Source organism: Euleptes europaea, chromosome 6 (assembly GCF_029931775.1).
Source record: "Euleptes europaea isolate rEulEur1 chromosome 6, rEulEur1.hap1, whole genome shotgun sequence".
NCBI lineage: Eukaryota > Metazoa > Chordata > Lepidosauria > Squamata > Sphaerodactylidae > Euleptes > Euleptes europaea.
The window spans coordinates 51690829-51713598 of record NC_079317.1 but is presented as its reverse complement, the minus strand read 5'-3'; the positions used below and the strand labels follow the sequence as shown (position 1 = coordinate 51713598).

The window sequence follows — 22770 nt, the reverse complement described above, 5'->3', positions numbered from 1 at the left end:
AAGAAACCATTATATAATTCCAGTTGGGCTAAAAACTTTATAACAAAATTTTGACTATTCTTCAATTATTCTGAAACACCTTAGTGTCTGACAAAAGACCAGGTTTTATTTTTTTTAAAATCTGAGAAAATGTTAAAAAGTTTTTTTAAAAAATGCCATTTCATTTAAAAACAGCCTTGTAACAAATCTCCAGAGCTTGGTCCAAAGGGTACATTGTCCTCTGGAAGCAAGTGCAGACGTAGGTAAAGCACAAGCCTTTCTTTAGTAAGGAAACCAAAGTGGGATGATATTAAAAAGTATAAATACAAGAAGCTCCTTTGCTAGGCATTAGGGAGTGAAATTCAGCAAGGCAGTTTGCAGCAGAAAATAGTTCAGTAATCCTGCTTGCTATTTCACAAGTCCATTTACTGTAACAAAGTCATCTCTCACTACAGACAGCTAGAAAGATACAGAAAAAACAGCCACGGCTACAAAATGCAGGTGAAACGTTGAAAGCTGTAATCACAAAAATAAATTAATAAATAAAAAGTTTAGCAGTCTGTACACTGACCAAGACAAGCCTAATCAAAGGAGTGATTGGCGCCATCTTTATGTCTTTCAAAACAAACCATTTCAGATTGGGCCATAAATTACAATAGAGTCAATTGGTTTTTTTTCCTGTAGAAAATTTTTTCAAAAGCCAAATTTAAAACCTATTGCCTGGAAGAAATTTCCAGGCCGTTTCTCTAAACAATGTTCAAAGAATTTAGGAAGGGTACACAAAGGATCAGTACCGTGACCAGCACATTTTTCATAGACAGACTCTTAAGAGTATTGTTTGTTATTTAAGTGTGGGGGAGATATTTCCACAAAGGATCAAAGTAATGCTGGCATTCCATCCCGGGCTTCCACCATGAACTCTGTTTTCCTGCGTTATTATCAGTTTTCTTCAAAAAGTTCATTCTGACTCTTTCAGAGTTTTTTATCCATACGTCGTTCAACAGCCTGTAGCAACAACTTGGAGTATTGTTCCAACAAAGCAAGAGTCTGCTCATCCCCAAAATGCTGAGGGAGTGATAAGGGAGTGCCGCTCAGTGGCATCACAGCAGAATCTTGCTGATTCACCAACATCCCTTTCTCCTTTTGGAGTTCTTTCCCATCCTTGAGGGAATCTAGCTCTTTTTTCATCCGAGAGAATGTGTCAGTCAAGAGGCCAGCCATCTCATTTTTGTCCGCTGAAGAGTCCGTGTCAGAAGATACCTAAGAGGGCATGACAACAACGGCTATATTTATTTTATGCCCACACTGCACATTATATTGGCGATCCCAAAAGCAGCCTCAGGTAAAGGGGAGGTTGGATTAGGGCTGCAGCGGTGAGCAAGTGGAGGTTTAGCCAGTCCTTGCAGCTGCAATTAATCCCAGTAGGAAAAGGGAATTCTTGCATGCCTGGCAACACTGACCAAATCTATTAAAAACAGAATAAAACTAGTTCAAGCTAATCTCCACCCCATCAGCTGACAAACTCTTCAAAGCCAGTTCCACAGTTAAATTCAAGCTAGCTTAGCCACTGTCCTGTCTAAACAGCCCACCACCTCCAAATAGCATTCTAGGGAGACTGCTACAGTTACATTCTGATTATAGGCAAAAAATATGCATGTATCCACAGAGGACTTTCGCATGCCACCTCGACAATTCATCTCTAACTCATCCAGTATGGATAGTTATATACAAGCACTGTGATGAGACCAGCTGCTGTAAATGGGTAACTTACCACATGGTACATATGGATGGCCTTGCGCATGCTATCTTGGAGTTCTGACACAACATGCTTGCACTGCTCAACGCTGACAGAAGAACCTCCTAGATAGGGAAAAGACAAGAGAGGATCTAAGCAATGAATATAAGTATCCCCCTACCTCTGTCTATTTGCTCCCTATGGAAAACCACTGTTAAGGGAATGTGTATTTTTACCCTGCAGCCACTTTCAGAAGGTTACCTCTCCTTCTGTGTATCTCATTCAGTGTATCACATGGTGACCAATCAATATTCCAGTTCTGGAAGTGTCCCTTGCTGCAAACATTCCTGTTTTACTAATTTGCAGGCTCTCCATGTAAAAGAATGCACTTAAAATTTATTTGCCCTAGGCAACTGGAGGGGGGGCTCTATGATATGAAGCAGAAGGAAAGTCATTCTAGGTCTAAGTAGTATTTTGTAAGCTTTGGAGGCAGTCTAGCAATACATCATTTCCCCACCCCTACTAAAAGCACACAACTGTTTTGCTGCCATCTCATTAACCCAGCATAATTTAACATCTGAAGACAGGAGGCGACACAAGATGAACAACATCTAGACAGAGACATAGAGGTATAAGCGGTGGTTTTTTTAATGTCCTTTTGCATGATGCCTAATTTGAGAGAGCACTGAAAATCCTTGTTACCTATCAAATAGGATATTGTAAGATGTCTGAATTAGCCAAAGACAACTAAACTGAATTACCCATGAAGATATGTGGCATAGGATATGCACTATTACACAATTTTGTAATCCGCCTTGAGTCTCAGGGAGACAGGCAGACGATAAATGAAGTAAAACAAAACAAAACAAAACTCAAAGCTAGGGGTCCCAACAAACACCTCAGACCCTTATAGATTGCGCCTTGACAGTTTACAGTTTGATTAAATTGACTTTCGTTAGCTAAATTATGACAAGTCATTCTCCATACTTTGTGTGTCTATGTGTGTATGTGTGCTGGTATTCCTTGATTTGGCACCAATGTACCTTCACAGAAGTCCACAAACAGGAAAGTTGATGAAGTACTGAAAATGCCTGGATGAATGAACTATGAGGCTTGTGAGGCAGTGAGAATGCACCTTCAGACATACATATCAGATGGGCTGGTATGGTGACAACATTTCACATCCTACAATATTTTCTTCCATGGGTCTCAAACTACTGGACAGGACAGGCGTGTGTGCACATTTGGTAAATGGAAAAAGACTAAGAGCAGATGTGTTAATGTAACTTTGTACCAAAGTTAACATGTAAGCCAATAGTAGAGAGGAAAATAAGAGCTCAGTTTTCCAGCCTGCACACTATTAATCTGACTGCAACATCTTTCTTTCTTTCTAGTGCACCTTTCTCACTAGGACTCAAGGAAGATTACTTAATACAATCAACAAGATGGCACATCCAACAAATAATGTAATTGGATTTGGATTGCAGAAATCTGGAATCAACCAGAAATTTGAAACAGAATTGAGTTTCAGGCACAGTACCAATGTTATAAAATTAACTGAACAAAACAAGCTACCAGAACCAGGCCTTGCAGGCTAGTAGAAGATACGTGGGATAAGAAATCTTTTACCAAGCTGACATTAAGTGACATTGTGAAGTTATATCATAAAAGCATTAAGTAATTAATACTTTATGAATATATATTTCATTATTTGTTAGTGGCCTTCAATGTTTAGAGATGGATAACAATTATTTCTTCTTTTAAAAAATAATTTAAAACACATTAGTGAGTTTAATTTTCTCTGTCCTTTCCTTATTTTATATATTACCAATTTGGGGAAGGGAGAAGGAGCAGAAAGTAGCCAAGATTTAGTTGACATCTGTTAAATTAAATCAGGCCAAAACAATCTGCAACCAAACAAATAATTGGCTTGAGGTACAATCCTCTCTAAGCCAGCATGGTGTAATAGTTCGAATGCCAGACTAGGATCTGAGAGAGCCAGGTTCAAATCCCCACTCGTGCCATGGAAGCTTGCTGAGTGACCTTGGGCCTGTCAAACATTCCACCTAACCTACCTCACAGGGTTGTTGTGAGGATACAATAGAGGAAAATGATGTATGCTGCTTTGAGTCCCCACTGGAAAGAAAGGCAGGGTAACATGAAGTAAATAAATATTTGATGCTTGTATATCACGGATAACTCTGATCTAACAGCTGGCTAACACTTTATCTAAAACCGGAGCATGTCCAATTTTGCTCCATTAGCTAGAATTCAATGAAGTGGGGTATGAATAAATAAATCTCTTTCAGTAGTGTGTCAACAGTCCAGTGTTCGCCACTGTACAACTTAGAATAGCAAACAGGACGACACTGCTGACAAGCATTGACAAATGGAGGATGATACATTATCTAGCAGAAGCAAAAAGGCAGTATGAAAAACCAACCCTGAAGTATATGTGATTTGCACAAACATTTTCTTTTCCCAGAATACAAACAATGGAAAATTATGTTTGCCTCTACTTTTATTATTCCTTCCCTCTCCTTTCAGCAAGGAAATGGGTAAGCAACAGATTTTTGCAGGCACCAAAAAAACACAAGACAAACTGAGCTGAAACAGAAGACAGAAAAATGAATGTCAGACTGAAATGTCTCACCATTAAAAGGATGGCTTATGGAACGAGAGAGGTGCAGACAAGACGAGACAGGCCAGAAGCTGGACGTAAAGAAATGTGATGGAATTGTGAAGCGATTCACAAGGACAGGAGACAGAAGGGGGAAGAAGTTTAGATATGGATATCCGTGCACACCTGAGTCCTCTGCCGGGGCTACCACTCTTGTGGGAGACCTCAGTCTGCTTTGTTCAAGAGGGTAAAATCCACGCTGAGTATCTGCCATGCAGCCAGAGCCCTCAAAGCTGCCTGCACATCCCAGCACACTGTCCTCTGGAAACTTTGGAGAGAATTCATCTGAAAACTCTTTTGTTTGGGAGTTAGTAACTCCCGGCTCAAACTGGACTTCAGTCCTCAATAACGTCTGGTTTTCTTTCGAGATCTCTGCACAGGGGTTCGCTGGGCAATCTTTGTCAGGCCCCAAAAGCACAGGTATCTGGCCTTCCATCTTTGAAGTCCGGCCTTCAGGAAAGGAGAGTTTCTTTTTACCAGTGCCAGAAGGTGACTGGGGAGACTCTAGTGTTTTTGATTTGGCAGTTGGTGAGAAAGAAGCCAATGTTGGTTTGTCGGGTAGCGGTTTGGGGATGTCGAGGATCAAGTGGACCCGGTTAGATGCTAACTTGCTGTGAAAGGTCTTGGGTGACAAAGAGCTTGTGGCTTGCTGAAGTGCTGGTTTCACTAGGCCATTTTCTTTGACAAGTGGTTTGTTCTTCTCTGTGTCTCCCGAATGATTTAACTGTGTCTTTTCGGGTACCTGGAGGCTGATCTCTCCCTCAGTCATGGCTTCTGCAGAATCATCAAGGCAAAGATTCTCTCCCACAGATACGCTGCGGGACATCTTGGCCATGAAGCTAGTGGTAGGGTTCATGTAAGACTTTGGTTTTATCGATTTATACAAGTCTTTGGCTTGTAGGGAGTTGGAGCCATCCATCTTCAACAGAGTTGCAGGCAACATCCGACAGTGATTAGACCTGGGATCCTTCTCACCTACCATCAGTGTCTGAGGACGCTGCCTGGCAGAAGGCATCACCACCACCCCTGGAACCTTATCTGTGGAAATGGAAGAAATACATGCACAAAACTGGTCTGCAGCAATCTGTGCAGCCAGAATCAGAATAGCTTCACCTTTTCAAAATTATTTCACCTCAGGTTTTTCTTTTCTTTTTTAAGGAACATCAGATAAATCATCATTATCATCTGCTGGGATGAATTTTAAACAACTCCCCCACCATACTTTTCTTACACACTCCCCACTACCAAGCACTGATGCCTAAATTTCTAATTGAAGAGCTAAAAGTAGGGTGGCATTCTCAGTTCTGTGTGATGGAGAACACCACATGTGCAGGTGCATAAGCAAAGGACATACTGCCTGAGATTTTGTGAAATCTGTCATCTTTACATTGAAATAACAGCTACAGGGCTGTTATTGCTAGCTCGGTATCCCTTGAAATGTTACTATAAACAGATGTGGCCCTCTCCTTTGCATGTTCACCTCTTTGCAACCCACAAAGAGAAAACAGCCCACATCTGCACATGAATGATCACCCTTGGCCTATAACTGAAACAAATTCAGTGGATAGGCGCACAACTAGGTAGGCAAAACTTCTACAGAAAAACCTCTGGGTAGATTGGGCCCAATATAACTGTTAAAGCTATGGTTGATTTTCAAAGAAAGCAAGTAAAGTCACCTTCCTGCCATCACTAAAGAGAAGTACAGATCCTATTTCCCAGGTCAAGTCACCCTGTGACTTACAAATAAGACATGCGGGCAGGCTAGTCTAGTTTTCATGCTGGCAGATTTTTGTTCTCTTCTCCAAGGTTCTGCAAGTTTCTGTTTGGAGTCTACTACACCTCACATTACTAATCATTTTCTTACCGTTATGGACAAGGTCATGAACTGAATGGGATTTTCTCATCACCCCATCACTATCTGGGAATGGCCCAACGGGTCTTCCAGGATCTCTGTTGATCTCTAAAGCAGGTTTTCTCTTTCTATGCACATAAACAGACTTAAAGGAATTCACATCATTTTGAAAACTGCCGTTCTCTGTGGTCGAGTTCAAGTGATCAATCCCATTTTTCAACAAATCAGTAGGAACTTGCTTTGACAAGGCAGGAACCTCAACAGGTTTTTGATCCAGTGCCAGATTTGATGAAGAAAGTGACAGCTGTCTATTAAAAACAAAGGCAGAACAAGATATTCAAGGTTGCAATACTGTAATTCGGTGTTTTTTTCTCGTTAAAAAGAACAATAATACTATGTAACTAATCCTCACAAAGGAGCATGACCCACCTAACCAGCTCAAGGCCAATAAACTGTAACCTCCAAAAACAGCATATGGAAGTATGTTTTCCCCTTGGACAAACATAATAGTGAAGAGGGGAACGAGGACTACTTATACACAAGACATCTATATTTAACAGAAGGATTTAGCACACATGGGAAGAAAGGCAAAGGCAAAAGGGAAGGTTTCAGCAAGGGAGGACACATATATCTTAGGATGAGTTCCTCTCTGCTCCCTATGGTACCAGCTTTAGACCCTTACATTTTCCCTACTACCAAATCTTCTGAAGACTGTACAATCTTTGAAAGCAGGGAAACCCATTAAAAACACGAGCCATTACTTCTACCTGAAGCAAGATTTATAACGGCAATGTAAAGGATGTCACAAAGGAAGGTGCAGCCAGTCTACACCACTGTTCTCTTTGCTACTATGATGAAAAGCAGAACAAACGCTCCATAAACCCTGGCACTCATAGAAACCCTTTTCCAACATACAAGATGACAATTCTTCTCCAAACTACCTCTAGCTGGCTGCCTGCCAAATTAATTCATCAAACCAGGTTTTTAAAAAAATTCTCATGCAGTGTTGGGCGCGTAGTCAATAGAATAGAGAACTTGTTAATGTAAGGAAAACTAAACGTAATAGGGTGCCTTTCACTGTCCAAGTTGAATGAAATGCAAAAATAAACCAAATGCATAAATGGCAAAGAGCAGATCAGATGACAAAAGAAATTTCTCAGCCTTTTCAAAGCAGTTTTACTTATACAGCTGTGAAGTTGGGTGGAATACTGAATGTTACCCTGTTCAAACTCAAGCAGTAAGAATAAAGAACTCTTGGTAGTCTCTTTGTTTCAATGTACCAAAGTCAAGATGGAAGGCTGAGGACCAGACTAAAGGTTACAGTTTTTAAAAAGTTGGGTACAGGTTTCCCAGACCCAACACATGTTCCCTGCAGCCATGCAGCAGCTGCAGAGAACAGTTTCTAAATAACAGGAGAGCCCAAATGGGCTTGAAATTGCTCTGTAGGGGGGAGGAAGGGCTCCTGCCTCCCCTCCCCAAGTTGTTTTTCCCAAAGAAAAACTGCGCAGGTGGAGTTATTTCCCCAATTTTGCTGTTCTGAGCGGAGTATCTGTACACATGGAGCAGCAAAATCAAGGACATAACACACAGGAAAAGAGCTTGGGGGCAGCGGCAGGAGCCCTCCCTCCATGTTGCCATTACAGGTCCATTTGGGCTCTCTCTCTCTCTCTCTCTTTTTTTAAAGAAGCCATTCCCCACAGATCCTGTGTGGTTGTGGGGAATACCAATCTTTAAAGTCAATAACATTTAGTTTGGCTCCAAGACAAGAGGCTTCCATGCCTAAGCCTGAGATAGTATCACAAGACCTTGCAGACCAGCAGCAAAAAGTGGAATGGTACCTGAAAGCTGGAGACTGGGACAAAAAGCGAGAAGAAATACTGTTTTCTGTTCTCTCCAGGGTCCTACACAATCCGCCTATGAATTCAAGGAGAAAATATGCAAGCATTAGGCAAGAGAACATCGTTTTCTAGAATGGGACATTTTAGTAAATGAAGCTCACTTTAGCATTGCACAACTTCTTCACAGGCTGTCGTTCTTGCTAAGAGACTTCAAAAGATCATTACAACCTTGGTACATGTAGGCCAGGTAGGATTAATATGAGGTAGAGAAGGCTCAGATAATCTTAGGCTGGTCATTGATTTAATTGCTTGAAATAGTAAGATATCTGACCAAGTTACTGTCTTTTCACTTGATGCTGAAAGGGCTTTGACAAAATATAGTGGAGATTTATTTTTGCTATATTAACTGAATTTGGCATTCCTCACACATTTTTGAAATGGATTAGAATTATTTATTCTTCTCCCAATTCTAGGATCTTGACTAATGGCATCTTTTCTGCGCCATTCCCTCTTGAGAGGGGTTCTAGACAAGGTTCTCCTCTTTCACCTCTTATTTTTTATTTATGCTTGAAAGCTCTAGCTTGTACTTTCAGACAAATTAATAATATTCATGGCTTTGTACATAACTTTCTGGAATTTAAACTTATTCTTTATGCAGATAATCTTTTATTGTTTATTTTGGAACTTCAACCTCAGTCTTCTTTCTTGTCTGGTGCCCATCTTTAAATGGAATGCATTACGGTCTATTCATACTAAAATAGATCCTGCTCCTCCTGCAGTTTGAGAATTATGGCTTATAAAGTCACAACTATATCAATTCGACAGGTGGTGGCTGGAGATCTCCTGCTATTACAACTGATCGCCAGGTGAAGGAGATCAGTCCCCCTGGAGAAAATGGCTGCTTTGGCAATTGAAGTCCCTCCCCTCACCAAACCCCACCCTTCTCAGGCTCCACCCTCAAAATCTCCAAGTATTTTCCAACCCAGAGTTGGCAACCCTAGTTGGTATCTAAATACGGCCTTGGAGTGCTAAGTGTTTCAGAATATCTCTTACTCTTGGACACTCATTAAATCAATGCAGAAAATGAAAGTTACAATATTTGTTTATATTCGATGTTGATTGATAAATATAATATGCAAAGACTTGGAAATGAATGGAATAGCAAGCTAGATTACCCTATTTTGCCAAAGCAATGGGATATGGCCCTAAATTTTATACCTGTTGTTTCTGTAGACCTTAAACAAACGAACACACAAATTATGTTTAGGATATACTGGACACCACAGCACCTTTTTAGTAAAGGACTAAGTAAAGTATCTAATTGTTGGCACTCTAACCTACGAAATGCATCTCTTAAACATATGCTCTGGGCCTGTCCAGTTATTCAGCCTTTATGTGAGGAAACAATTACTCATTTCAGTTGTATATAAAAATAATCATTTATCTTTGAGGATGCTTATGTACTTTTAAATTATTTGCCTGTCTCCAGGAGGCTAACTGATCATCAATTAAAATAGCCCTTACTGTTGTTAAAAGACTTATATTTCAGCACTGAAGAGACAGATGCCACCTCCAGTAATCCAAAGGATTGAAGACCTTACAACCTTATTAACATTTGAATGTACGACATAGAAATGACAACTACACATGGACCTATTTTTACATATTTGGAAACCTTTTACATATGCTTATCTGTAGACCTACCACCATCATTGTTATATTTTTCTTTCTTTTGAGGGTAATTGGTTTTTTAAAAAATTAAAAAACCCTCCTTCACAGGTTATAGCGAGGAAGGCAGCTCTCTGAAGTCCTGCACTATGCTTGCTGTGCAGCCTGATCTTATGCATGTTTACTGTGTTCAGCAGTGTGAGTGTGTAAAGTGTCGTCAAGTCGCAGCTGACTTATGGCGATCTTTTTTGGGGTTTTCATGGCAAGAGACTAACAGAGGTGGTTTGCCAGTGCCTTCCTCTGCACAGCAATCCTGGTATTCCTTGGCGGTCTCCCGTCCAAATACTAACCAGGGCTGACCCTGCTTAGCTTCTGAGATCTGACGAGATCAGGCTAACCTGCACCATCCAGGTCAGGGCTGTGTTCAGCAGTGCTTACTTTCAAATAAGGGGGCCAGGGTTGTGGCCTTCAGATTAGAGCATAAATAATTAAAATACTTTTAAAAATTGGTTTGTTTTTTTTACCTCTTATAGGTTTGATCTGCTGTTTTGAGACTAATTGGGGGTTTTATGTACTACTCTAAAATTTAGTAGTCACTCTTTTATACCTCTTTTTGGTTTTAATCTGCTGTTTAAACCAATGGGACTCTAAGAATCAGAATGGGGGTGAAGTTGGGGCCTACAACAGAAGGCAGGATTCTGCAAAAACTCCCCCACCCACCCCATTCTGTTAGTGGAAATCTACTGCTGGATCCAACCATTTTATAGTTGTAGGAATTCCAATGTATGGGGTTTCAAGTTTTATTCTAGGCATTCTATTGCACTTATCAGCAGAAGTCGCCAATTGTCACAGATTGCCCCTTCTTTCCCCTAACCCCAGGAGCCACTTCCAACTCTGGGAAAGCTGATTGCCTTTCCTGCCTGTTCCATTTGTGAGCTACAATGATAGAAGAGGGAGGAAGGAGCTGCCCATTTGCCCATATGGTTGTTAGTCCGTATGGCTCCTGTGACCCTGGGAATCAGCTCTACCGGGGTCAAAAGGGACTGCTGTGGGGGGAGCAAGAAATATCTGTGATCCCTGTGCAAACAGGTCACTGATCAATCCCATTCTTCTTTTACTGATCAGATGGTTTTGTGTGATATGTTTTGTGTTTTTCTAAGCCACCCCCTCAATAAAAACAATAAATATTAGCCCTTATGAGCATGTAACACATAATGAGAAACCAACCCATGATGAATGTACAAAGGTTGCATTCAGGTATCACTTCAAGATGACCTGTGCACAAGCCCAGTTTGTTGCAGGATTAAATGAAGGCTTAGAATCGCAGTGTATGTGTGTGGGGGAGGAGGTAAGAATTAACTTCAGTTTATCCGCCCATCTATATTTGTGTACTACAGGTAACCAGAATTAGTTTCTAATGGGAATTTCCTGCACAAGAGGGGAGGAGGGAAGGCACACAAATCAGGTTTATGCACAGATCAGCTTAAAACATGTAAAGGCTGCCCAAGAAAAACAACAACCGAGGCCCAGTTCAGCTGTTGCCCTCTACTCTTACAAGTTTTGAATTAAAAAATATTCCTCATGTTTAGGAGTAACCAGCTTTCATTCTTCTAGCAACAGCATGAATCATTAAACTTAAGAGAAGCCTTAACCCAAACCACATAAAATAAGAAACCCCACAGTGTGCACATAGATTTCTTTCAGTTGTGGCAACTTGCTGAAGAACCACCCACTGTTTCCATTTGTTGCATCAGAATGCCTATTATCTCCTGCACATTCCTGTTCTTCTGAGATTTCTGTCTTCCATTAGAGGGCAGTCATACTGCCATTTAAGTCTCTGCACAAACATGTGTGTCAAGGCCATAAAGTGTTTCTCCATGTCAATAAAGGGAGGGGGAGCCATTTTGGCAAGCCAAATAGAACTCGTTTTAGACAGGCTCCATTCCTTGTACCTACCAGACTGCAGAGCTATCTGCCTCACTCCTCAGTAATCCCACTACCGATATTTGATTCCCCAGTTGCCAAGTGAGAGCCACAAAAAGTGGCGACACGAATGAACTATGCAGATTCATAGAAACATGTTATGTGACATTAGTATAAACAACATTCTTCCACTGCTTTCCAAATGTACCCTTTTCACCATTACTGGCCAAAGTCTCAAAATGTTGCTTGAGAAACTTCTCCTGATCTGGAGTCCTGGGGATTTCTCCACCCAACTGTCCAGTGCCCACATCTTCCTCCTCATCTTCTCCCTCTCCTTCCACCTGTTCATCCAAGTCGGAGGTACCATCAACGCTGAGAGGTTCTGTACTCTCAGAATCTGAAGCAGAAAATGCTACATGTCAAACACACAATTTATACTGATAAAAATAATACTTCTGTCTTGGTTTTGATTGATTTTCATGCAGTGATCCTCAGGCTAGAAGCAAATCATAAAATGAGCTTTAAAAGAATCATTCAGTTAAATGTCTGGGTAACAAGAAATGTTTTGGCCTGGTGCCCAACAGTCATAAAAGATTGTTGAGTGAGATCACGCAGACTTTTGGAGTAGGGTGCTATTAAAATGCCAGTGACACTTAGCTGTCTCTTTGAATAAGCCTATGGGGGCAGCCATCACTGCCCTAGGCCAATATACAGATTCTGTGATGAACAGTACAATACTAAAGAGAGTTACTCCAGTCTAAGCCAATTCATTTCAATGGGCTTAGACTGGAGTAACTCTTCATAGGATTGCACTGTAAGACTCTTAGGGAGGACAAGCTGAAGATAAATCCAGAAAAGCAGAGGTGATGCAGGTTGACAATGCTGATGTGGGGACTGTGCTGCTCACTTTTGGTTTTTATATGCCAACGTTCTCCACCACTTAAGGAAGAATCAAACCAGCTTACAATTGCCTTCCTTTAAGCAGAGGCTAGATGGCCATGTGTCGGGAGCGCTTTGATTGTGGGATCCTGCATGGCGGGGGGAGGGTTGGGGTCACTGGGGATGTGGGGGGAGGTAGTTGTTAATTTCCTGCATTGTGCAGGAGGTTGGACTAGATGACCCTGGTGGTCCCCTCCAACTCTTTGATTCTATGATTCCTCTCCCCTCCCCACCCTGGGAGGTAGGTGGGACTGAGAGAGCTCAGAGAGCTATGACTGGCCCAAGGTCACCCAGTAGGCTTCATGTGTAGGAGTGGGGAAACAAACCCAGTTCACCAGATTAGCGTCCGCCGCTCATGCGGAGGAGTAGGAAATCAAACCTGGTTCTCCAGATCAGAGTCCACCACTCCAAACCACAGCTCTTAACCTCTACACCACACTGGCTCTCTAGCACAGAATTATCTCTTCTCAACCCAGATGACCTGATCCATGCCAAAGTAACTTTTTTGCTAGAGTACTGTGCCATGCTCTGACTGGAGTTGCCCTTGAAAATAACTGGTCTCAAACACTGCAGCCCAACTATTGGGGTGGATCCAACCATCCTCCAAGTAGATTTCTTCCAATGTAAGTGGCTCTTCCTACATCATAGCTTCCACTTTGAAATCATTAACATTGGTCGTCCATTTGTTTCCAGATTCAATACAAGACGCCAGTTTTCACCTTTAAAACTTCTCCGCATGAATCTGTGTCAAAACTCTGGTCTTCCATCTCTTACTATAGATGTGTGAGAACTGAGAACTGCCACTGCTTGGTTTCATGCTTTTACAATACAGGCCTCCACTGATGTAGAAAAATCTGCCTGAAAGGTGCATTTACCTCCATGTGTTTCAGGAGACTGTGTAAATCTGAGTTGTACAGTACTTTGAGGATGGTTAGTAGCAATGAAAGAGTATTTTTCTGGCTCTCTTTTTATTGTTTCAAGGCATTTTTGTTTTGTTTACTGGAGTCCTGTTATGAGTCGCTTTGCCCCCACCAGAAAAAAGCACAGAAATGTTTTAAATAAAAATTGTTTGAATCAGTCACCTTCATTTGGACTTGATAGTCGGCTGCTGCTGTAGTCCACAGAGCAAGCACTGTCAGGACTGTGTTTATCTGGGCATCCATTGCTGTGGTAGCCTCTGCCTAGCTTCCCATGAGGGAGTGCCTTTACCTGGAACTCACTAAGAGAGAGAGGTGGGAATACAGATTTTAAAAAGATGCTTTCCTTGTACTTTGAAAATAAAAAAATTAAACTCTTACAGACCTTGTACATGCTGATCATCTTATGATTGTGACTAGAGGATGACCTTTTTTCCAAGTCTTTTTCACAATTTATGCAAAGTTATTTTGCATTTCACAGAATTTGGACAGTGGTATTTGGACTGTTTCTTCCACTCTGAATAATATAAAGATGCCCTATACCAAGCTGGACCATTTCTGTCTTGTCAGTATTCAAAGGCCAATGAAGCTATATCTAACATTGAAGGAGAACACTCAAGTGGACTGAAGAATATACAACTTTTATATACCTCTCTCGATGGTATCCTAAATCAGATAGAGCCACATCTATACCAAGTTTAAGTCTGAGGCTAAAACTACTGCAAAAAATACAAGCCTTTTGGCAGCACTTTACTGTATCCTTCACAGAAAACTCCACCAATTGTTGGAGACATCACTTTGCACAAAATGGAAAGGTCTTAGCACATCACCATGACAACAACCTTGGCCACTCTCCCTCCCTTGCCTGCAACAGCAATAGGGGTGTGCTTTTCCAAGTGCAGCCAAACACCCTCCCCCAATCCTCATGCTACTGGTGGGTATATTTGCCTTAACTGATGCTCCAACTGCATAAAAGATACGTGCTGACTGTGGTTCTGAACACCATTCAAAAGTGCTCCCTGCCCATATTTTCTAACTTCTCTAAGAGATCACAATTTGCTTCATCCACATGCTAGGATATTAAATACATAACACCATAGTTTCTGCAGAGTGGGAAGAGGATTAATGGTTCTGACTACAAAACTCTGCAGTGTAAATAAACTCAAGTAGACACACCTCGAAGTCACAGACATAACATTATATATTGTGGAGGGCAAGGAAATAAAACAGCCACAAATGAAGTTTAGCTCAGAGGAGGAAAAACAAGGAAAGGAGCACTAAACTGTGCAAGGTTGAGATAGACAGACAAAGACAGGGGAGAAAGGGAACGTTTCCCTTATTTCTTCAATCTTTTTTTTTTTTGCCACATCACTTTTTAAAGTCGTGACATTTGGTATCTCAAAATACGCACTGCTTCTAGATGATTCTCTTACTAAAAATGTTTTAAATAAATAAATTTCAACCCAGATAATGATGAAAGAGCAAGCTTGACAATAGGAGAGGGAAGAATCTCACAGGATATTAATTGAAGGAGAAACCTAGTGGTGGATAGTCATATGCACGATTTTAGCCACAGAGGTTATTTAAATGGGCAACAGCTCACCACACTCTAGAACCGTGTTGGCGAACCTATGGCACGGGTGCCACTTCCGGCACTCGTAGCCCTTTCTGCCGGCACGCACGGTTCCTCCAAGCCGCTGGCCTTTCCGGCTCTGCCCCACCCCGGATGGGGGAGGCTGTAGCCCAGGGGTGGGGAACCTCCGACATCATTGGCAGTGGCCCCCGGACTCTCCCACAGAAGCTGCCGCCATTGCCGCCGCTGGAGCGTGCGCGGCCAGCCAGGAGGGTGGGAGAGCGGGGAACAGAAGCTGAGCGCTCACACTTGGCATGGCCGGCGGCTTCTCCGGCGCCCTCTGGGCCTGTGCGGGCGGAGGGGCATGGCTGGTCGGTGGGTGCGAAGGAGGCGCCCTCTGCCCCACCCTGCTCGCCTCTCACAAGCCTGCCGCCGCGCCCCACCGAGTGGCAAATCCAAGGCAAAACCTCCCATGTATAAATGGCCTCTTTCTTTTTCTGTCTCCCTCTGTCCTTTTCTTTCTCTCCCTTGCTCCATTTCTTTCTCCCTTTCTCTCTCTTTTTCTTTCTTTCTCTCCCTCCCTTCCTTCCCTTTCCCCCTCCCTTCCCTTCTTTCCTTCCTTCCTTCCTTCTTTCCTTCCAGCGGCTTCTCCGGCACCCTCTGGGTCTGTGCGGGCGGAGGGGCGTGCAGTCCTATTCCACCTTTGAAGTGCCCACAAGTGCCTCCAAACACCTTTCCATTTGTCTTGATATGTAGAGAGAAAACACTAAGGAACTAGTTGCCAATCTCCAGGTACTAGCTGGAGATCTGCTATTACAGGTGATCTCCAACCAATAGAGATCAATTCCCCTGGAAAAAATTGCCACTTTGGCAATTGGACTCTATGGCACTGAAGTCCTTCCCCAAACCCCACCCTCCTCAGGCGCCACCCCAAAAACCTCCCACTAATGGCGAAGAGGAACTTGGCAACCCTAGCCTCTCCCTCTGGGCCCCCTCTGGGGGTGGTATTCAGGTTACATTGCCGCATTGGCACTCGGCGATAAATAAGTGGGGTTTTGGTTGCAGTTTGGGCACTCAGTCTCTAAAAGGTTCGCCATCACTGCTCTAGAAGCTGGCCAGGCCTACATCTGTAAAATCCTAACAACAACTAAGTTTGGCAGGAGCCTGCCTCAGGTTACCTCAATGAATACCCTCAGCTCAAGGATCAAAGGCAATCTAAATATCTCTAATGTAAGACACAGAAAAGAATTTATGTTTGACCTGCTAATATCTGTAGGGTGAATCTCATCTTGTTCTGGATAGATCACACACTCCTCACTCTCAGATGGCTCCAGTTCTTGAGGGAATATCCCATCCTCACAGGATAACAGCCGAATAACTTGGGATCGGGCGCAGGGCTGGTTGTCCTGAGGAGACGAGTAGTCTCCAACCTGGAAAATAAGTGCAGAAATGGGATTAGATCTTTGCTTGGGCAGAGAATTTTACACAGTTTTGCACTCACTGTGGGAAAATCTGTAGCTAGCACTATTATTTGGAAGCAGGTTTGCAAACCTCCAGGTGGTGACTGAAGATCTCCCAGAAATACAGCTGATCTTCAGACTAAAGAGATCAGTTCCCCTGGAGAAAATGGCTGCTCTGGAGGGTGGACTCTATGGCATTATACCCTGCCGAGGTCCCTGACCTCCCTAGGCTCCACTCCCAAATTTCCAGGAATTTCCCAACCTGGAGTTGGCAACCCTATTTGAGAGAGACATTAGAGGATCACTATTGGCCTGTAATAAGTTACTTGCCATGACAATCAATCACACTGCTACACACACAAAAGAAACAGAAGCAACGAAGCAGCATCTGTTTTCTTTTACTCATGACATCCAGTGTGGTGTAGTGACCACTGTGTCAGACTAGCATCTAGGAGACTTTGGTTCAAATCCCCACTCTGGCATGGAAGCTTGCTGGGGAATCTTGGGCCAATCACACACTCAACCTAACCTACCTCACAGGGCTGGTGTGAGGATAAAAGGTAGGAGAGGAGTATGATGTAAGACACTTTGGGGGGAAAGGCAGGTAATTTAAGTAAATAAATAAAGGGGAAAAAAGTATTTTATGCTTATATAGCCCAGGTATACAAGCATAAAATCTTGTATAGCCCAGGCTAGTCCGATCTCATCAGATCTCAGAAGCTAAGCAGGGACAACCCGGGCCAGTATTTGGATGGGAGACCATCAAGGAATACCAGGGTCATGACACGGAGGCAGGCAATGGTAAACCACCTCTGAATGTCTCTTGCCTTGATAACCTTACAGGGTCGCCATAAGCTGTTGAAGGCATAAATACTACTACTACTACAGCCTAACCCGAGCATATCCATTTTAGCTCGATTCACTAGAATTGAGCAATGTCATCAACTTTATTGTAGGACTCCATATCTCCCATGTGACAACAGGAAGACGCTTCCATCAAGAAGAACCGTTCTTACATTGCTGACATGCAGAGGGATATCAGCACGCTCTTCTGAGTCATCTCCATTGCTGGCTTGGGACATGGAGTCTCGGCTAGGAGACCGGGAGACTGAGAAGGACTCCAGCTGGCGTAAATCAAGCATGGATTTAACAGTCATCTCTAGGCTGCTAGTTGGTTGGGACCAACGGCCACGCTGCCGGGGTGCCTTGCTCATCGTTGTCTCTGAACACTGGATCGTTGCAATGTCTTTTGCCTAGAGACATTTTTAAAATAGGAGATTGTGATCAGAAAAACAGAAATCATACAACAGAATTTGTTGCAGAGTAGGGTCAGGGTCAGAGCAAGAGCTCTTCATTAAATTTTGATCATAAAGACTAGGGGATGAGACAGGATAACAGAAACCGATTGGTTAAATGTTTGCTATCAGTATGTTTTAGCATTTTCTACACTTTATCATATCTTCAGTAGCACACTGCTCTCTCTCCCAAGCTAGTCTTATTACATCTGAAAGACTCTGCTGTTTGTAAAGTGAGGAAGGACAACATGATTTAAGCAGATTCTTCAAGGGTGGTTTTTGGGAAGGACCTAGGAGCAGCTAAGGAAATACTCAGTGTTAAATCACAGGGCAACTGTGTTTCAGACACAGGCTGCTTCAATATGAAGGCTTTTCTACACTTCCCTACCTTAAAGAGTCTCAAAGCGGCTGACAATCACAATCCTTTCCTCTCCCCACAACAGGCACCTTGTGAGGTAGGTGGGGCTGAGAGAGTTCTGAGAGAACTGTGACTGGCCCAAGATCATCCAGCAGGCTTCATGTAGAGGAGTGGGGAATCAAACCTGGTTCTCCAGATTAGAGTCCATCGCTCTTCCCTCTACACCACGCTGGCTCAGAACATTTAAGTATGTTTTTAAATGAAGCATACAAGCCTCTCTCATAATCTGCATCTCTCAATTTTAATAACCATTCACAAGTTTGTCCAAAGTGAACAGAAAGCCCTTCAAGGGGAGGCACAACTATATATAACAGATAACTCTGCTGAAGGTATCAGATGAACTGTACTACAGCAGTTGAAACAACAGGATAGAGCAGTCATAGATTCTATGCAAGTCACAGCATTCAGAAACTGGCAAATTATGAAAAAGAAATCTAACACTGATGCGTCACACATGTTAGGATATGCCTGCATCAGTTGTCTTTACGTTTGTAAAAGAAATGTATCGGAAACTCACCCTCCTCATTTCCCACTGTGATAAGCTTCTTGAAAGAGAAAGATCTGAATCTGGGGGGGAGGAATAGATAGTAAGTAATCAAATCAACAATTTTAACAAGAAAATTATCCCCCACCCCATGCACACCATTATTAATATTTCAGTGCAGTATTTTGACAATCATATGGCTTAGAAGAAATTACTACCAGTTCCATTTTACAACTGACTGAAGATATTTCCTTTCAGCTTGAAAAACTCATTCTAATATTCTCAACATGTGATGATAAGTTTTAATTTTCAATCATTTTTATTGAATTATGTATTACTTTATATTTGGAGGATATTATATAGACAGGCCTGGTACTTTTGTTCTCCTGTTGAGGCAACTTGGTTCACAATATATAATGCCACCCCAGATGAGGTTAGTAATTGATTTGATCGTTATTTAGAGTTTAGAAATATATACATCATGTATTTAACATTTTTTTAAAAAATAGGTTATCATATTTAGTACAGACCACCCATGACCCTTTGCATTTTTGTGATGTTTTATCCATGTGTGATGCTATTTATTTTATGACCATTGAGGAAGATGACTGTCAAAATGCATTTGGACTTTTATTTATGCTTTGTAAATAAAGGGGTATTTTGTATTTATTTAAACATGTATACTATTTTTACTGTTCCTGAGTTTGAAATGTACATATGTTTTGGGGGGTTTTAGATGATGAATCTATAAGGTCAGGAGTAAGTTTCAGAGTCTTTTTACATTACACTTATAGAATTTTGTATTTATATATGGTATTGTTTCTTTGCAATTCTCTGCTTTTTGGTTTAGGAGAAATTACTAACAGTTCCATTTTAAAACTGATTGAAGAAATATCCTTTCAGCTTGAACATCTCATTCTAGTATTCTCCTTTTTTTCCCCTTAAACCCTCAGGACCAGCTCACCATCATTTTCTTTGTATGATTGTGTTGAGAAATACGCTGTAGAAATTGCTGCTATCCAGATACACTTTGCAGTGATTTTTAAAACCACAGTGGCGCCATGACTGTAGAACACTGCAATGTACCATTAGTTCACAGTACTTATTCTACACAATTCCAAGTCTGCATAGGCCCATAGCCAATTTTACAGAGAAAATTTGATAAAGTGAATGATTATGCCAATCAACTGTTCTCCTTCTCTTTTCTTTTATAACTTCCTTCTCCCCCTTTATACCTGAGTCTCTTTCAGTGTTGGAGTTCGTTTGTATTTCGAGAGACTGCAGACCATGCAACTCATCTTCATCATTCCCTTCATCTTCACCGTCTTTGTCACTGTCTGATGAGAGCACTGGTGCCGATGAGAGGGCAGAGGCTGATTCATGTCTAGGAGAAAGATGTTGAGAAATATTTGCATAAAATGTATGGCAAATGCCAAGATTCTCCATCCTAACCAGTCTTGTACAGAGCACCTTTTAGTCTCAGTTATAATTTAATTTTATGCCATATAATCCAATGCCCCAATGGTCTTGGACAACATAAATCACACTAATACCATCCTCTACTCTAACCTCGTGATGAAACCACTGCAGCCAAAAAATCTGTCACAGCCAGCGTTATGCCAAAATCAGTATCAGCTAGCGAAAAGCCAGAGAAGCAGAAGAAGCACCAGAAGCGATCACTGGCCGAATCCAGAAATCTGCCAAGGGGGCCACCAGCACACAATCAAAGAGGATATGAGCCAACTTTTCCATTACACCAGATCCAGAAGGACACAGTCCATCTGAATAAGCTACTCCTCAGAATCTACCCAGCAAAACAGCAAAGGGAAAGGCATTTAACCTATCCAAAAGAAATGCCCTATGATATGTAGGGATCATCGACTGATAAAAATATGATCAAAGCATAGAAGGAGGCACTATACCAAAAAATAATGTAGAGCACACTCTACGAAACCTAAGGTACAGAGCCCAACTGCTCTATGATCAAACCACACCATGTTTAGAATCACAGGGGGGAGGGGGAGAGAAAGAGAAGGGTGAGTGCCGAGTCATTCTGACCTACAGAAAACCCTGCTGCTCACCTTCACAGCACACCACAGGCTTAATGTTCACACCACAGCTTAATAGTAAAGGTACTTATTATTTGACCTTTTCTACCGAAACGTTTTTGGGGACAAGATCTAGGAAAAATTAAGAACTTGAGTGTCTCATTGGTTTTAATGGGAGAGTTATAAATATACTTAATTCTCTCCCAATAAAATCAGTTGGATTTAAAAGCACTGGAATAAGGCTAATTTGTGCCCTTGGACATTTCCACTCATCCATTTTCCTTATCTTAGGTTTCTCACTACTGTAAACATACCAATAGTGTAATGTGATATAGAGGCAATCTGTTGCTTGGCAAGGGGGGAAAAACAGATCAATTATCAATTAAAGCTGTTTGCATTATGAGCATGTTTGCAAAACTTAGGAAATTATTAGTTAGTGTCACACTGCACTGCCAACCCCCAGACACAATAAGAGAGCCCTTAACATACCTGAGACAGATAATTAATCAAAACGGATAAGACAGGCATTCCAGGCATGAGCCCCAAGCATAAACTTTCACCAGCAGGACATACATTTTCCTCTTTCAGCCAAAGTAAGAGCTAAACCAAGTCAGCTAAGGATGGCCCATTCTCAAAAAAATAAGTCACAATTAATCCATCGGCAACACACAGGTTCAATGATGTTATACAAGTATACCATTAGGAACTTTTATGGAGTGCTGTGGGTAGATGCCCACAGCAAGACGTTAATCAGGAGACAAAAATAACTTGGCCTACCAAATACGGGTTAGTTTGGCTAGGGAACAACTTCCCTTGCAATGTGTAAATTGCCAGCAGTACAAAAATAGGACCAAAGAACACAGAGGTTTTTAGCAGTTGCTCCTGTATTGATCCTCTACAATCTGCCTTCCTTTCTCTGCATTCCATTGAACACTCAATAAAGTCACCCTCCTCCCTGCGTAATCAAAAGGTCTCTACATAGTCCTCATCTTTCTTGACCTCTCTGGTCATTTATGCATGGGAGTTTTACCTGGGGTTCAATGCTTGCTCGACCCACTTTTCTGTAGTGAATCCAAAAATTGTTTTGCACCAGCAAAGTCACCAAGCTCAAATCTGGAAGCATCCCCCCACCCCTTGAAAACGCTGCTTTGTAATTGGCTGTAGTGCTTACTGTGAGAAAGATGTCCAGTTCCCCTTCTCCCCCCGGTGGAAACCCAAGTGCCGTTTTACAAACCATTTTAACAAAGGAGCTCTTTAAAAAGAAAGGGGGCGGGGGGACCCAAGCATTGTTTTAAAATCCTTTCTTGTATGAGACAAATGTCTACTCAGAATGACGAAAAATCAAGAATCATTTGAGTCTCCATCCCTTGAAACGCTGCTTCGTAATTGGCTGTTGTGCTTACTGTAAAAAAAATCTCACATACACCCAGCTCCCCTGTCCTGCACTTTGCCTTATGCATGGAGAGGAGAATGATTTGATCCAGGCTGATCTCAGGAGAGATCGACGAATCAGGATTGAACAGCATCAGGAATACCCAGGATTTGCCAGGGCTGGACATGAGGTCATCTCTAATGGACGGAAAACTCATGCATAATTCCAAGGAACAACCGAGACAGACTGGGGGCGAAGTGAAAGAACCCATGCATAAAGGACTTCTGCTGCCTTTGATACAGTTGACCACCCTCTCCTACCTAACTGGCTTCACACCATCAGTTTAAATGTCTCTGTCCTAGGCTGGCTCTTGATCTACCTGTCTAACCACTCTTCAATGTTTCCACAGGAAAAAGCTCTTCTGCTTGATTGCATCCCCCAGGGATCTGTCCTTGGCTTTCTTCCCTCTGTGCACTCTTCTGGGATAACCTCGTCAATTGCTATGACTTTAAAAACCACTTGCAAATAGCTCTGCTTCTCAGCTTTCTTCATTCAGCTCCACACCTATCACAATATCTATATTATTATC

General features: G+C 42.0%; 1 protein-coding gene across 1 annotated transcript in view; it reads right to left on the bottom strand.

Annotated features, from left to right (window-relative positions):
* Positions 1 to 873: 873 nt before the first annotated feature.
* Positions 874 to 22770, bottom strand: part of MAPKBP1 (mitogen-activated protein kinase binding protein 1) — a 119695-nt gene continuing 97798 nt past the window's right edge. The window contains exons 20-30 of the mRNA XM_056851332.1: positions 19997 to 20145; positions 18795 to 18844; positions 17581 to 17817; positions 16365 to 16534; positions 13697 to 13833; positions 11884 to 12072; positions 8085 to 8160; positions 6259 to 6554; positions 4368 to 5432; positions 1751 to 1839; positions 874 to 1239 (exon numbers count right to left, since the gene is read on the bottom strand). Coding sequence (XP_056707310.1) covers positions 952 to 1239; positions 1751 to 1839; positions 4368 to 5432; positions 6259 to 6554; positions 8085 to 8160; positions 11884 to 12072; positions 13697 to 13833; positions 16365 to 16534; positions 17581 to 17817; positions 18795 to 18844; positions 19997 to 20145 — 2746 coding nt within the window. The 3' untranslated portion in view covers positions 874 to 951. The remainder of the gene's footprint in view (positions 1240 to 1750; positions 1840 to 4367; positions 5433 to 6258; positions 6555 to 8084; positions 8161 to 11883; positions 12073 to 13696; positions 13834 to 16364; positions 16535 to 17580; positions 17818 to 18794; positions 18845 to 19996; positions 20146 to 22770) is intronic.